Source organism: Phycomyces blakesleeanus (genome assembly GCF_001638985.1).
Source record: "Phycomyces blakesleeanus NRRL 1555(-) unplaced genomic scaffold PHYBLscaffold_48, whole genome shotgun sequence".
NCBI lineage: Eukaryota > Fungi > Mucoromycota > Mucoromycetes > Mucorales > Phycomycetaceae > Phycomyces > Phycomyces blakesleeanus.
Genome location: NW_017265175.1, coordinates 96,539 through 112,942, shown reverse-complemented (window position 1 = coordinate 112,942; position 16,404 = coordinate 96,539). Strand labels below are relative to the sequence as shown.

The 16,404-nt window shown below is 34.8% G+C and overlaps 6 protein-coding genes across 6 annotated transcripts; 3 read left to right on the top strand and 3 right to left on the bottom strand.

Moving 5' to 3' along the window:
- Positions 1 to 1,312: 1,312 nt before the first annotated feature.
- Positions 1,313 to 2,449, top strand: PHYBLDRAFT_153703 (hypothetical protein; the record flags this gene model as incomplete). Its single annotated transcript, XM_018433231.1, has 6 exons — positions 1,313 to 1,514; positions 1,700 to 1,740; positions 1,790 to 1,856; positions 1,970 to 2,046; positions 2,164 to 2,267; positions 2,350 to 2,449. The coding sequence occupies 6 exons, from the start codon at positions 1,313 to 1,315 to the stop codon at positions 2,447 to 2,449; spliced, it is 591 nt and encodes a 196-aa protein (XP_018283268.1).
- Positions 2,450 to 7,149: 4,700 nt separating this feature from the next.
- PHYBLDRAFT_176345 (hypothetical protein) lies at positions 7,150 to 8,143 on the top strand (the record flags this gene model as incomplete). Its single annotated transcript, XM_018437742.1, has 4 exons — positions 7,150 to 7,229; positions 7,355 to 7,418; positions 7,679 to 7,839; positions 8,002 to 8,143. The coding sequence occupies 4 exons, from the start codon at positions 7,150 to 7,152 to the stop codon at positions 8,141 to 8,143; spliced, it is 447 nt and encodes a 148-aa protein (XP_018283267.1).
- A 167-nt stretch (positions 8,144 to 8,310) lies between these two features.
- Positions 8,311 to 8,915, top strand: PHYBLDRAFT_176344 (hypothetical protein; the record flags this gene model as incomplete). Its single annotated transcript, XM_018437741.1, has 3 exons — positions 8,311 to 8,675; positions 8,732 to 8,835; positions 8,872 to 8,915. The coding sequence occupies 3 exons, from the start codon at positions 8,311 to 8,313 to the stop codon at positions 8,913 to 8,915; spliced, it is 513 nt and encodes a 170-aa protein (XP_018283266.1).
- Positions 8,916 to 9,008: 93 nt separating this feature from the next.
- On the bottom strand, positions 9,009 to 9,953 carry PHYBLDRAFT_176343 (hypothetical protein; the record flags this gene model as incomplete). Its single annotated transcript, XM_018437740.1, has 3 exons — positions 9,009 to 9,328; positions 9,386 to 9,686; positions 9,780 to 9,953. The coding sequence occupies 3 exons, from the start codon at positions 9,951 to 9,953 to the stop codon at positions 9,009 to 9,011; spliced, it is 795 nt and encodes a 264-aa protein (XP_018283265.1).
- Positions 9,954 to 13,459: 3,506 nt separating this feature from the next.
- PHYBLDRAFT_160881 (hypothetical protein) lies at positions 13,460 to 14,760 on the bottom strand. The gene is made up of 5 exons (XM_018434283.1): positions 14,712 to 14,760; positions 14,269 to 14,519; positions 14,059 to 14,169; positions 13,859 to 13,909; positions 13,460 to 13,692 (listed from the first exon to the last, which is right to left on the bottom strand). Exons 2-4 carry the CDS (start codon positions 14,457 to 14,459, stop codon positions 13,879 to 13,881), a joined length of 333 nt encoding a protein of 110 aa, XP_018283264.1. The 5' UTR covers positions 14,460 to 14,519; positions 14,712 to 14,760; the 3' UTR covers positions 13,460 to 13,692; positions 13,859 to 13,878.
- A 1,227-nt stretch (positions 14,761 to 15,987) lies between these two features.
- Positions 15,988 to 16,218, bottom strand: PHYBLDRAFT_160880 (hypothetical protein; the record flags this gene model as incomplete). The annotated part of the gene is made up of 2 exons (XM_018434282.1): positions 15,988 to 16,025; positions 16,093 to 16,218. Coding segments are annotated over 2 exons (164 nt in total), but the record flags the coding sequence as incomplete, so codon positions are not given.
- Positions 16,219 to 16,404: the final 186 nt, after the last annotated feature.

Sequence of the window (16,404 nt, the reverse complement as noted above, 5' to 3'; positions counted from 1 at the left end):
GTACCCATAAGAGAAAGAAACATAGCAGGCCAATCCACAGTGACACTACCGCCCATACAAAGGTTGAAATACTGTCTAGTGTTCAGTCAATACTGTTCGGAGAGGACTGTCTATCAGAAATAACCTTAACAGAGCTGCAACAGAAACAAAAAAAATCTTTTTTTTTTAGCAATGTCTTGAATCTTCTTTTTACATACCACATTCATTTTGGGAATCCTCAGTCAAACCTCCATGCATACATTGACTTTACAAATCTACTGGAATCGGCACCAACTTCAGAATGCTATCAAAACTAACACCAGCAACCATAACATATCGCTTTTTTTTTTGACACTACTAACATCAACTTCAAAATACTATCAGAATTGACACCAACAACCATAACATATCTTTTTTTTTTATTACCACTACAAGATACAGCTCAAAATCATAGCCATATAATAAAACTTCGACACTCCAAAACCGTACATTATATTCCTCTAAGCCCAAGGTCTCATATATCACCATTCTCAAATCTGGCTTTCAACTCTCGCACACACACAACATTCATATGCTTATACTTCCAACACCTTCTTCGATCCCAATGCCCCCCATCCCATCAGACATAATTTTCAAAGCTTCCACCTTCTAGTATATCTTTAAATAACCACTTCTACACCAAACAAACTTCACCCAACACAAATACTCAACCATCAAAGTTTCCTTAATATCTTTAAATATAATCACTCTCACTCTTCTTCTCTCTTTCACTTCAATCAAATCAACTCTCTCCTGTCTCACCGTACTCACATCTCATATTCATCTTAATGTCTTTTTAATCAATTAAATTATTACATACATATCTAGCTTTTATTAATAGGGAAATGCTTATTACAATCATTGTTAAAATAGAGCTCAATTGGAATGGTTTAAAAAGATTTGGTTTTTATTAATAAAAAAAATTAAAGTCAAGGCTAAAGAATATATTATATTTATTAGCAAAAAAAAACGAGAAAAAAAAATAATGTCAGATTCTTAGTTCTCTACTTATAAAAGTAGATCCATCCTCCCCAGGACGAAGACCTGATCTGACAGCGGGGAGGGAAAATGAACTAGTTTACCCTTTGAACAATAACACTTCACAGGAACTTATCTTCCTCCATGTTAAGGGTGGTGCGGAGATCGACAGCTAGTGATCAGGCAGCGCTGCACGTCAGCCTACACCCTCTCAACTAACCATCTTTCTCTGAAGTACGAATTGGCAACCGCAACTGCATCAAACGCACGACAAACTAGCTCGGCTAGACACTTGGCGCAAGTATAAATACTTGCAATGTACAAAGGTGCATTCCGTGCAATGTCCCCTTGTAGGTCTAGAAAGAAATGGGGTCCCATCTGGGAACTAAACGCCCAGAGAGATAAAGGAATCTGTTGGTTTTACCTTTTGACGCCAGTATTTCCTCGGAGACAGAATCTCCTCAATAGTGACAAAGGTAGTGTGGAGAAAGATAACCAGTGCTCAGGCAGCGCTGCACGTCAGCCTACACCTTTACAACCAGCTAGCTTTCTCTAGAGTATCGGCTGACACCGCAACCGCATCGCGCACACAAGAACCAACTCGGCTAGACACTTATGCAATTTAAAAAATTGCTATGTACATCAGCAGCGAAGCACTGAAGACACAGTACAAGAGTACATTCCGTGCAATGACTTCTTGTAGGTCTAGAAAAGAACGCGCGCCACCTGGGAACGAAACGCCCGGTGGAAAATACTTCATTGGTCATACCCTATAGCAACTGACACTTCATAGGAACTTATCTTCCTCCATGCCAAGGGTAGTGTGGAGAGTCTCTACCAGCCATCCTGCAGCGCTGCACGTCAGCATTCACTCTCATAGCTGGCTTCTTCTCTCTTAAGCACTGGCTTGCACCAGCACACACACAAGAACCAAATCCCTAGACTCTTGCGCAATTAATGGTCATACTACTAGAGCACAAAGTGCCGTTTGCAATCGCAAGAATTGCCAGTGTTACAGTAACAAAGACTGTAGACACAATACAAAAGAACGTGCGTGCGTACGTCTCCTGTAGGTCTAGTATATACGAAGGGGGACAATCTAGGAACGAAACTCCTAGATCGTCATAGGACTGGCGGTTTCACCCTATGTAGAACAACACTTCATAGGCAACTATTTTCCTCCATGTTGAGAGCGGTGTGGAGAGCAAATTCAAGCCAGAAGGCAGCGCTGCGCGTCAGCCTACACCTTCCAGCAAGCTACACTCTCTAGAGTATCGACTAAAGTCGCATCGCGCACACTAAAACCGCCTTGCCAGACACTTGTGCAACTTCGAAAAATTGCTATGTAATCAGCAGCGAACCACTGAAGACACAGTACGAGCGCATTCGCGCAATACCACTCGTAGGTCTGGCCTGGAAACTTCTCTACGACGGAAACGAAACGTCCGTGTAGGTCTGGCTTACTTGATATACGGCTTGATCGTCGGTTGGCTAACACAATATCTAAATAGATTGTTAGTCAAAGTCTGATATAGTAATAGTATTAATAAGGAACTTACCCAAAGGCCTCCATGCCTGACGCTATAGCTACTTTAAATAGAAATATATACCGGTGCGTATATACTCCCACCTAAAAAAAACATAGTTAGTAAATGTTGAGTAGAGTACAGAATATAATATTGAGCTTACCCAAAGAGCTTCAGTAAAGGGTTTAACTCTTTTTTTTACCACAGGGAACGATTGCTCACTCCCCACAGCTCCGCAAACAGGCATATACCGGTGTGTATACACCCATCTAAAGAATGAATATTTAGATAAAGCTTAGTAAAAGAAAAAAAAAAGCTTACCGAAAGAGTACGGAGGCACGAAAACCCCATGGACAGAAACACGGACACTCGTCACTGCTAGCAAAGTAGATCGTTAGATATATTCTAGTAGAAAGGCAAAGAAGAAAAAGATACTTATCTTTTGGACCAGGCGGAAAGTTTGGGAAAGAGGTAAAAGAGAGAAAAATTTGCTGCGCACTTTTGCACTATTGATATACTTTTTGATTGAGGGCTGTGGGAAGTGCTGAAGTCATCATGTCAAATATACATGCACTCCTTAAAACATTTTAGCTGAGACAAAATGACTGATTTCCATAAATGTTTATTACATCAATTATATAGACAGATTTAATAAGGACACGATCCTAAAGATTTTATAGCTGTAGAGCTTGTTGTATGAGTATATTGAAAGAATCGATGGTCTTTAATCAAATTTACTCCACGTTAATTTGATATTAGCTTCGGTTTTTGCAACTTTACAGCATTAATATATACCAATTGAAATTTTATTCTTTTAAAGTATTATTCTTTATTAAATATTATATATTAGTAGGCATATATTTGAGGCTGCGAGACCTTCTTGGTCATTCAAATCAGATATTAAAGATGGAGACCATATCTTCAGAATATATATATATATATAACCCATTATTTGGATTAAAAAACTGGGTACACTTATGCAGACAGAAATGTGTATCAATCGGATTGTATATTAGTTTAATATTCTTAGACAATATATTAGACACTTAATTTTTCTTCTGCTACTTAGTAAGAACTGGATTAACCCACCAGCTGTGCAAAAATCTACACTCATTAAGTCGAGTTTTGATCCGTTCTTGGACAATTTATTTAATGGTGGCACATATCTAAATCTTATCTAACACTGTGTACCTTGAATTAAAATATACTATTCGATCCGACTTCAAAAAGCTTTCTTTTAGTATATTCAAAACTCAGTAAGATTTTGTCTTGAAACAAATGTATAGTATTTACATACAAGAGAGAACTCTATGATCATGTATACAAAAAAGCACTAATTGGAGCATCTGCACAAAACCCAAGACATATACAAAGTAAAAAAAAAAAAAAAAAGAAAAAGGATAGTGATATTGACAGACACTCTTAAAATGGATGGCTGTGTAATATATGTTATAATATTCTATATTAGGCTTTAGAAAAAAAGAAAAATACATAGGATACTTTTTATGTGTTATATTAAATAACATACTTGAAGTCTTTGTTTCAAATCTATTTATTAAAAGTATGAGAGTAAATTGGTGTAAAGAAGTAAAAAAATGAAAAATTGAAAAAAATGAAAAATTGAAAAAAAATAAAAAAATGAAAAAATTGAAAAATTTAAAATGCGGTTAAAAGAAGTTTCGATCCCGCAATCTCAGGGTGTGGGTACCAACGCGTTTCTCGTCGATATCTTTGCGGGCTCGGTACTATATTTGGAAAATTTAAATTTATCAGGGCATTTTTTTTCTTTTTTTGGGTTAAATACCTGTCTCCAAGATGTATAAGTATACTGTATAAATCCCAGTCTTTCTTTATATAAAGACGCACACACCAGCTTTTCTGCCAATACCTTGACTGTGCCATAATAAAATATAGAGTATAAGGTGGTTTGCTTTTTATGTCTTCTTGTAGACTGTGTAGATGCTCACTGATAAATTAGAGTCTACGGCTTCTTACAAAAGTCTTTTTGTAGACTAAAATTATCAATTTGTGGTGCAAACAGCCTATGTGTACCCATAAGAGAAAGAAACATAGCAGGCCAATCCACAGTGACACTACCGCCCATACAAAGGTTGAAATACTGTCTAGTGTTCAGTCAATACTGTTCGGAGAGGACTGTCTATCAGAAATAACCTTAACAGAGCTGCAACAGAAACAAAAAAAATCTTTTTTTTTTAGCAATGTCTTGAATCTTCTTTTTACATACCACATTCATTTTGGGAATCCTCAGTCAAACCTCCATGCATACATTGACTTTACAAATCTACTGGAATCGGCACCAACTTCAGAATGCTATCAAAACTAACACCAGCAACCATAACATATCGCTTTTTTTTTTGACACTACTAACATCAACTTCAAAATACTATCAGAATTGACACCAACAACCATAACATATCTTTTTTTTTTATTACCACTACAAGATACAGCTCAAAATCATAGCCATATAATAAAACTTCGACACTCCAAAACCGTACATTATATTCCTCTAAGCCCAAGGTCTCATATATCACCATTCTCAAATCTGGCTTTCAACTCTCGCACACACACAACATTCATATGCTTATACTTCCAACACCTTCTTCGATCCCAATGCCCCCCATCCCATCAGACATAATTTTCAAAGCTTCCACCTTCTAGTATATCTTTAAATAACCACTTCTACACCAAACAAACTTCACCCAACACAAATACTCAACCATCAAAGTTTCCTTAATATCTTTAAATATAATCACTCTCACTCTTCTTCTCTCTTTCACTTCAATCAAATCAACTCTCTCCTGTCTCACCGTACTCACATCTCATATTCATCTTAATGTCTTTTTAATCAATTGTGTTAACATTTCATTCGGATTAACTTTGTCCTTTATTTTTTTCTTAGACCTAATAATAGTAATACTTATATAAGCTAAACTTTAATTAGCTCTACTTGTGTGATATAAGGCTTTGTGATTTAAAAATTATCAGGTCATTAATATTATTAGAAAGTACAAAAGCCAATATGTTGTGGAACAATGTTAGGTACATTATGGGTGCCAGTCTAAGCCCATAGCATCTTAATGTAACAGTTAGTCCTATTCAAATTCCTAATATGCACTTGCAAGAACTTTAAATAGATATTAGTCAAGGGCTTCTCAAGCGCCCAACAAGACCGAAAATTTTGTGTAGGATTTTCTTATACGGACTGGTCAGAGTTTCCAAAATTAGTAATGTTTGGACAAAACTTTGGATTTTACTTTTTGCCTGGACAAAACTTTGTCTATGATTACTAATTATGAAAACTCTGTCCAATCTGTATAAGGAAATCCTGCACAAACTTTTCAGTCTTGTTGGGCGCTTGAGAAGCCCCTTAATATGTTATTTTATTTCTTTACTTCTATTTTATTACCTTTTAAATGAATTGGTCTACTCTTCTGAGTCATTTGCTGATTAGAAAAAGCTAGGGTCAAGCATTAGACAATGCTTGTAAAAATTCTTTGACTTCTCTTTCTCCAAGAACAATTTATGTAAGGCAGTTATAGTTTTTTGCTGTTTTGTTTTAATAAAAATATTTCGAAATAAAAAATACAAAAAATAATACAAGAAAATTAACACACTTTAATGACATTTTAGAAATCAAGTACTTCAAAAGTATTTTGCGTAACATATAGTTTCAAAATTGTTTTGTGTAAGGTCTGGGTGATAGGTCTTGTGGAACGCCCAGTTGCAAGGTCTGGAGTCGTGAAGAGCACCTAAAGTTTAGGGTTTAGACCAATGTTGGAGAAGCATATTATTAATATGTAATAAGCTATGCTTATGTATCTAGTTTATTTCTCTGATTTGAAGTAACTTTTTAAGTAGCAATAGTAAGAGTTTGTTTGTTAAACTTTCAAAGAAAAATTACTTATAGTTACTTTATATAACATGTTAAATATATGTTTTATCAACAGCTTTGCATTCGAGAAAGAAACTCCTTGATATAGTTAATTTACGTAGAGAAATTCAGTATAAATTGTTTAATTAAATGTAAAATACTACTGCAGAGAACCATTTGTTATGTTTATATACAAAACTATGTCTGAAGATTAATTTTTATCTCAAATATTTGCTGTACATAAATAATATATGTAAGCAAGTTAAATATCACTGATATATTTCACATTGTATATATATATATTAATGTTATAAGTAAAGCAAAGTAAAATATAAAAGAAAACAATAGGTTCTATGAAAGTGCTGTTTGTATAATTACATTTACTTCTTTCGATTTAAAAGCATGCATTGATTTATGAGTAACTACCACTGAAGAATTGTAAAGTATACAAGTGTTTTATATATATATTTTGCGAGAAAGACACTTTCAAATTTATGAACAATTTCATACTTCTTTTTAAATTAAAAATGTATAACATTGTCTTTATAAATAAATAAAAAATAAAATAACTGATCTTTATTACAAACATTATAATTTTTCTTAAAGTATATACAGCTATAAAGACACTTGTAACATATCTATATTAGATGTTTATATTTTACTTATCCCTAATGATTTTATTGACTTTCTCAACCAGAGAATATATTTCTCAAATTGACATTTCCTATCAAATCCATGCCTGATAAAATGATAAATGTTCTGTCTTTTAATACTACTCAAATGGAGACTGAAAACATTACTTTCCCACTGCAGGAGTGAGTGTTGGATTTCAATTTTCGCTAATTCATACTCCGAAAATTCGATTTATTTAAAAGCCCGCCATGCCTCTTAGCCCACTCGTTTTTTATTGTCTCTAGCTCTTTAACGCACTTGTTTTGAGCAAAAACGAATTACTAGAACGCAAGATAATCAAAAAATTGATTGAATTACATAAAGTACAAAAGGTATAAATTTGGGTTAATTCAATCTGCGATTATAATTTATTTGGTTTTGGTTTTGTGGTACATTTTTTTAGCTTTCATAAAACAGAAGATGTGTGTTGTTATATTCGAGGTTATGGAAGGATAAGCATGCTAAAATCTGAAATTTTGATTAGAACATCTCCAGCAGTCCCTTTTTTTTGTCTTCCTTAAAAAAAAGTAGACTTTAATTTTTATTTAGAATAAACTAAATCAAACTGTTGGGCTAAGTAACATTTTTTTAGCTAAAGTGGTGGTATTTGGCTTTATACATATTAAAAGCTATCTCACTGCTGAAGATATTCAGAAAATCAGAGTCAAAGGCGAAATGTGTAACAATTTTTGTATGTAGAGCTTGCTACAACTTTAAGCAATGGAAATTTGTGAATATTTTACTAGGAAAAATGTAAAAAAGCTAGACATGTGACTTTTATCTTTTCCATAGCACTGTGGAAAATATAAATCAGTGATCACTGAATATTAAACGCCTGTACAGACCTAGACTTTAAGTTTATGACTGGTGTTTTTATATCCCTCATCTCTTTTGTGATCCTCATCTATATATTAGACTATCCTTACGGACAAGACGACGGGACAAGATTTCGAGGACAATATTTTCATCTCTGACGTCAGAGATGATTAGTGTAACAATCCCATTGTTTTTGGGGGGTCAAATCCGAGTATTTCGTAAAAGTTTCAAAAAATATTGATTATAAAAAAAGTTGACAATTGAGATAAAAATTAATAGAAAGATAAAAGTTGATATAAAAATAAATAGAGATAAAATATATAAAAAAAAACTACAAAAATAAAATATTCAATGTTAATATTATCAATGCCAATTCAAGTACAAAATATATACCTTAGTAATTAATACATGATTGAGTTGTCACTTAGGCCATATCTTTTGACTATGGCTTTGTGGAAAGGATTTATTTTTGGCCAAGTGAAGTTTCTGATAGGTTTACGTTTCGCAAAGAGAAAGTGGTTGATGTCCAAGATGATGATTATTGGTTCGACTTTTTCTGGTGTGGTAGTTAATGGAACGAAGAGACAGTCGCCTGTTTCTCTTGGAGTGTTTCAATATACAGCTACTGCTCTATTGAACGCATCTGCTACAAGTTGTGGATGGTCAATCGTTCCGAACCAATTTTGCTGTGGGAGGGGTGATCTTTTGTCTTTGAGACTGATTATGAGCGGGTTTGTGGATGCAGGCATGTTGCCATTCTCCATTCTTCCCTGGTAATATGTATGCTGATATTTTAAGTAGGCTTCTAGCATATTTTCTTTAACTTCAGGCCATTTCTCCTGGTCCTGATATATCTCCATTGCTATTGCTCGGTATCCACAGTTGCCATCTGCTTCGGGAGAAAAGACTTCGGTTATATGTTTAGGAGCAATAGTAAGATTTGTTAATATTGTGTGATCGATTGGCAAGCCAAGATTGGTGGTATTTTGCAAGGCTTTTTGCTCTTGAGTTGAGGATATTTGTTTTCTAGAAAATAGAGAAAAACTTGAGTGAAATAGATTTATGTAATGTATTATAAATGAATACTCACTTTTTTTGTTCTTTTGCTATTTTAATTTTTTTGTATCTTTTTCTTTTTCAGCTTCAATGCAGTGCTGTAATGCAATCATTTCACGCTTTGTATTTTTGGGTCGGCCTTTGATGTCTTCCACTATTGTTGGACCATTAAGATCCTCAAGTTTCTGCTTGGTCGTTTTTTCTAGTATGTTTTTTACTAAATTATGTATATCTATTTGTTCTTGTTTGCTGTGTGTACTGTGAAAGCCTTCATGAACAAGCTCAAGATCGTAATCAAATTGAGGCGATATAGTTGTTATTTTAGCAATGTTTGCTGGTACTGGTTCTGCGTTGTTAATTGTCAAGTGGTCTATATACAATTATATAGCATATGAGAAAATAATGTTATAACTGTTATATGTATTACCTTCTCCTTCTAGATAATCTTTTCTCCAGCGTCTTGGAATTAGGGAGATTGGAATTGTATTAAAAGTAGCGAGTGTATAATAGCATGGTAGGAGATAGTTGTAATGTAAGAGACATTTGCACTCTTTGGTCAATTTTTCAGGTATGATTGATTTTGATAGTTCTAGTTTGATTTTGTCCATTGCAAAGCGGCTAATTTTTTGACGAATGTCATTTAGTCTCACTCCGTTGACTTTGTCAAACACAACTTCTGTGCTCTCTCCGAGGCACTCTGTCATTAATCTGCATTTACGATCATCAACCTATTTAATATACAAATATATTATAGCAAATAATTATAATTAGAGAACTTATTCAACTAACACATAAAATAAAATAAGATAATGCAAACTTACCAGTTCCTGATACCACTTTTTCACTTTTAGTGTCACTGTCATCAATTTATCAGAAGAGGTACCAAGAGAATGCTTGAGGGAAGCATGTGCACTTTCTGCGCGGTTGGAGGTACGATTTCCAAAGTGAGGGTATTTATAAACGTACATGTTTACCCAGTTCTCCTTGTCTTTCATTTTTCTAGTAAATTATACAAAAATTACCAATTTTTTATAATTAATAAGCTATTTTTGTCAAGTTCAATGGCTCTATATGTACCTTTCAAGGAAATTACTGGCGGTTTTCCCCTGATTCTTGCAATTCTCCTTTGCAAACTCGAGGTACCCATCTGTCTCTTTCTTTACTTCTTCGGGCGTCTCGCACTTCAAAGCAATCTTGTCAAGAAACCCTGCCAAAGTCTCCAAAAGCTCTCTCTTCTCACTGCTCTCTTCTCCCTTCATCGTCGGTAGCAAGTCTTTTTTGAAATTATCTTTTATATGCTTATAGCATAAGACTTGCTTCGACTCAGGGAAAACACAGGTAATTGCATTTCGCAATGCTTTCTCGTTGTCAGTTATAAACACATTAGGAAGAAGAGGTGTGTATGTGTTTGTTTTTGTTTGTGTTGTTGTTGCTGTATTGTTGTTACTATTGCCGCTGTTATTGTCTTCGACATCTGGCCAAACTGCATCACGGAGACAACGAAGTACCCAGAGATAATTCTCAACCGTTTCATGCTCTACCCAAGCACCAGCAATAGGGAATGTCTTCAATGTTCCGCGAGATTTACTAGTTACATTACTGGTACCAACAATATTGACAAATGTCATTCTATGGCTATTTGTCTTATATGTAGCGTCGATGATTATCGTCTCAGGCATTCTTCGCGCTTCCTCAATTACATCCTTGCGAACAAAGAAAACCATGTTGATTCTTTTGTCATCTGTATTATCAACAGTATAGCGGATATAGAAGTCCAGGTCTTGTAAAGTGGTAATAAAACCGAACATCTCCTTTCCTTCATAATCTTTTCCAAAGTGCTGCTTGATGTTCTCAATGTCTTTACGTACGACATTGGTGTATCCACATATCTTCAAACTGTTGAAGATGGTTGATACATCATCGTTATTCTCCAGATGTCTTGTTACAAGGGCCATGGCCTCAGGCGAAAGTTTTCGGTGCATAGCATACGCCCTACGATCTTCCTCAATTGGATGGTTATGTTGTGCCTCGCACGAGTGCACAGCAACTCTTCCGTCTTTTTTCTTAGAGGCGTACACAAAGCATTGGCAGCCATGCTTTTGTGTATCCTTGGCACGTTTTCTTTCCCATCCAGGAAGGGGACTCTCTTTGCTGGCAGAGGTTTCTAAAGCAATCTTTGCAGCCTTACGAGTGTCTCTATATTCGCCCGCATGCTTACAGATCATCTTTATGCGAGTTTCTGATGAAAACATGGTGGAAAATGCAATATTATGCGTGGCACCATATGCCTTGACAGCTTCACGAACAGCTACAGTTGAAGAAAATTGTCTTCCAACAAGAAAGATAGAATTAAACTCGGTCAAAGCAGTATTGTACTTCTTGGAAGAAGTCTCACTGACAATGACAAGGTCATTGGTGTTGTTGGTGTTGTTGATGTTGCTCATGTTAAATGTCAAAAAAATTATGCGCTGATGTTGTAGTAAAAAAAGGGCAGTGATTTTATTGGCAATCCGAAGAACCATTTATCTAGTCGCTCCCCCCAAAAAAAATGGGATTGTTACACTAATCATCTCTGACGTCAGAGATGGATATCTTTTCCTCAAAATCTTGTCCCGTCGTCTTGTCCGTAAGGATAGCCTTGTTTTTTCTACAACTTTTCAGTGTACATGCAACTCCCGCCAAAACTAAATCATCATTCAAACCTCCGTGTTTCCAGTGACTTCACAAAACTACCAGAATCGACACTAAAAACCACAGAATCCTCCTTTTTTTCCTATTAACACCAACACAAAGCTATTAAAAATTACACAGAGAATGGAACTAGCCAAGTTATTTTTTTTTGTAATGTGTATTGGAGGTAATTTATTTAAAAATGAGGAAGCTAGACAAAAACTAAATCTTATTCAGCTTCGAATCTTTTAGTGTGTAATGTAGATTTAGCTCCTATATGCCTAGAGATAAATTTGAAATGAACACCCCATATAGCACGAAATGTATAATCGAAGATTGAATGGATATCTAGTATGGCATTGGCTACGCTGATTGAGCGTATGTATGATCTATTAGGTTAAATAAATGGCGAATAAGATGTCTAGTTCAGGGAATATTCCCTGGGTGGCGACGAGGACGACGAAGATAGCCCCGTGAGTAGCCATATACGTATGCATAGCTGACCTTCAACTGTTAATACGCTATTGATTTAGATACTAGCGCTTCAAAAGTGATTGTGGTAGCTATAATGATTGAATATTAGAGATTGAGTGGGATCAGTTTCGTGGCTCATGTTAGCATGGGGAGGATACTGTGAGGATATATCCAGAGGTTTGCGATATACAATACAGTGGATAATCTAGTGGCTGAATTAAACATACCCAAAACTAACAAATAAGCTAAAGTATGCCGAGTTGCTAATGTTGTTAATTGGGATAGATGATGAGCAGTAATAACGTTATGCTAATGTTATGTGATTCCTTGCAGCCACAGGATAAGTAGCGAATGTAAGTACGGTAAGGCCAAGCTGTAGTTAAAAGAGGCAGTAATTAAATGTTCAGAGAGTCTTGTTCACTTCTATTCTATGAGGAAACGTGGAGCCCTGATACTTGTCTTGACTGTGAGTACTAGACGAAAGCAAATTACATTATTTAAATTTTCAAATAGCACTGTATACGTTTAGTCTATAATGGAGGCAAAAACTTGATCCTTTAAATCAATTGGAAATACACTGCTGAAATGAAAACATTAATAAAAGAAAAAATTTAAAAAATACTTGTATATCTTTAAACAATGACGGGGAGCACAAATTTGTTACTTGATCCTTGATATCAAATACATAAAAAAGGTATAGATGTCGGTGAATTTCTCAAAAGCCTTTTATACCTTTAACCAGCTTAAATTATATGGCTTCAACTACACATACACTTCTTATATAAAGCAAGTAGTACTGAGTGGTCAAAAATTGTTGTATACCTAGAATCCATACCTAAAACTAAAGTTTTAATGTTTAGCATTAAATATGACTGTAAGGTCCTATAGAAACAGCATAAAGTAGTTATTGAAACAAATACATATGCAGATATATGATACTCGAGCCCGAAATCTTGATCGTTGGGCTTGTCTGTTTAAAATAATATACAAAAATAATTTGTAGTAATATATTCAAATAAACTGGTATACCTGTGACCCTTGATAGAGATTGAGTTTTTTAGCGTTAGATTGTGCTATCGAAATAGTAAATAAAGACAAATATAGCTGTGGCCCACAATAGAGAGTAGAATACTGATACCTGGTATCGGCTGTAAAAAAAATTAGTAAATACAATTTTCAGTGAGAAAATTTTAAAAACTCCTCCTATGTCTTTAATCCTTAATAAAGAATAGAACCATGATAATTGACCTAAACTACGAAGAGAAGAAAAAAATAAGCAAATACAAGCATCATTCAAAGAAAAATGGGCAACTAAACAATGTATACCTGTAACATATGAATAAGAGTTAAACAATGGTCTTTGACACCAACTGTGAAATTATAAGTATTTATAACCATCAGTGAATAGATTCACAAAGAGACTTGTATACCTACGGCCCATGATGTAGAGCAGAGCCATAAATTTTGGACTTGGCGATTAAAAGACTAGACAAATAAAAGCGACAAGTATTAACTGCTTAAAGAGTCATGTATACATATAGCCCAAAATGGGGAGCGGAATATTGATCGTTCGCCCTGGTGGTAAATAGACTAAAAAAAGAAAGCCAACAATAAGTATATGTTCAAAAAGAAATATATACCTGTGATCATGAATAAATACTCAAAACTTGATCGTTGGCTTAAAATATATAAAAAAAAAGCTAGACAAAATAATAGTTGATAGCTAAATACTAAACGAGACATGTGTATCTCATACCCTGGATGTATGGTGAAACCTTAATCGTTGGTTTTGACTATGTCAAGATAACTAAAAACAACAACCAGTAAGTAGATGCTCAATATATATATACTGGAGAACTTGGACGGGCAACAGAGGCTTTATAGTTTGGCTTTGACTGTGTAAACACTAGAATAATCTAATTGATAGTAAGAAAATATTTAAAGAGTTTTGTATACCTGAGGATTTTTATGGAGAGTGAAACCTTGATCGCTGGTCTTTGCCATAAAAAGTATGGGAATATACAGCTTAAAGTAACTAAAGGCTCAAAGAGACTTGTATGTCTATGACTGTAGGAAAATGTCGGAATATTAATCGTTGGTCTTTACTATGAAAACACTAGAAAAATACACCTAATAGTAAGTAAATTCTCGGAAATATATATATACCTATGGTTGGAGATGTAGGTCAAAACCGTGACTGTTGACATGAGCTGTGAAGATTCTGGACATATAAAACAGGCTGTAAGTAAATGGTGTAATAAAGATGTATGCCTGTAGCCCTGGATAGAAATCGGACGCCTAATCGTTGGTATGAACTGTGAAATTACTAGAAAAATTAAAACTGATAGTAAGAACATATTCCAATAAAAAAAACCTTGTATGTCTATAAGCCTTGATGGAGACTAGAGCCGTGAGGGCTAGCATAGAATGTAAAAAAGAAAAAGAAAAAAAAGATTAAATAGATAGAATCAGTAGTAAAGTAATATTTAAATACACTTATATATCTAAAACGTTGAATTAATAGCAGGATCTTGATCGTTGACCAGGACTCTAAAAACGCTTGATAAATGTCATTGGCTGTAAAAAAGTAATCTAAGAATCTTATATACCTTTACCCAATAATGTTGAGTGGAAACTTGATAATGACCAAAGACTTGATCAATGGACTTGAATGTGCAAACGCCAGAGAAATTCAGTCGATATTAAAAAAAATCAAAGATACATGGATATCTTCAACCCTTCCCGGAAAGCTGAAGCTTGATCGTTGGACTCGGATTTAAAATACTAATCAAATGTAATCGATAATAAATAAATGTTCAAAATAAACGGTGATACCTGTGGCTCATGGTTGAGAGTAGGAAATTTATCCCTTGACCTATATATTAAAAGCAATAGGCAATAGCAGCCGGCAGTCCTAAAAGGGCAATTATACTTGAATGTCTGTGAACCTGGGTGGAGACTAAACTCTTGAACCTTGGTGTGGACTATGGTATGACTAGATAAATATGATGGATGATAGAAAGATATTCAAAGGAGGGTGTACGCCTGTTACCTCGACGAATAGCAGAAACTTGATCATCAGCGTTGACTGTAAAATTGTTAGACAATTTCAACAAGCAATGATTAACTATTAAAAAAAAAGCATATATACCTTTTACCCTAGATGAGCAGCGGAATCTCAATTAGTAGCCTTGACTATGAAAAGACTAGACAAATATAGCAGACACCAAGCAAATGCTCAAAGAGGTATATATACCAGTAACCCTGCATGAACTATGGAATCTTGGGTGTTGGCCTCAATTGTGAAAAGACTACCGAACTAAAGCTGGTAATAGGTAAATACCCAAAGATACTGGTATACCTAACATCCAAGAAGGAGAGTGGCATCTTGATTGTTGGCCTTTTCTGTGAGTAGACTAAAGAAACACAATTGGCAGTAAGTAAATACTAAAAAGTGGCAGTATATCAGTGATTTTTGACGGGGATTTGAACCTTGACTGTTGAATTGAACTGTAAAAAGACTGCTTCAAACAGCTATCAATATGTTAATGGGTAAAGAAAGCCACTTGTATCCCTGTAAATCTATGCGGAAATCGGGCTCTTGATCTTTGGTCTCGACTGTATAAAGTCTGAATAAAGCATCTAGTAGTAAGTAAATGCTTAAAAAGGCATGTATACCTTAACCCTATTTTTTGAAGTGCGACCTTGATTCTCGGCATGGACTGTCAAAGATTAAAAAGATTCAACCAGTGAAGAATAAATGCTAAAATGTGCGTGTGTACCCAGAACCTTGAATGGATAGAAAGAACATGATCATTTCGCCTTGACTATGTAAACGCTAGGAAAATCTAATTTTTAGTAAATTGCTTAAAGATTCTTGTATACCTGCGACCTTTGATGTAGAGCTGAGCATTGAACGCTTGCTACGGAGAAGAAAGGGTTAGAACAAAACAACTGATAGTACCTAAAAAGTCAAAGAGACTTTTATACCTGTGAGCCCAAAAGAATATCAAAGCTTTGATCGTTGGCTTCGGCTGTAAAAACATTATGCAAATATATAGTAAGTAGATTTTTTGGCAGATTTGTATACCTGTCCCCCCCGGATAGACAACTCATATTAATTGTGGGCCTTTCCTGTAAAAAGACTAGAAAATATAATAGCTAGTAAGTAAAGGTTCACATAGTCATGTATACCTTTAATCCTTAATGGAGATTAAAAACCCGATTGCTGGCTTAAACTATAAAAAAGCTAGACAGAATAATAAGTGATACGTGAGTACTAAATGAGACCTGTATACCTCA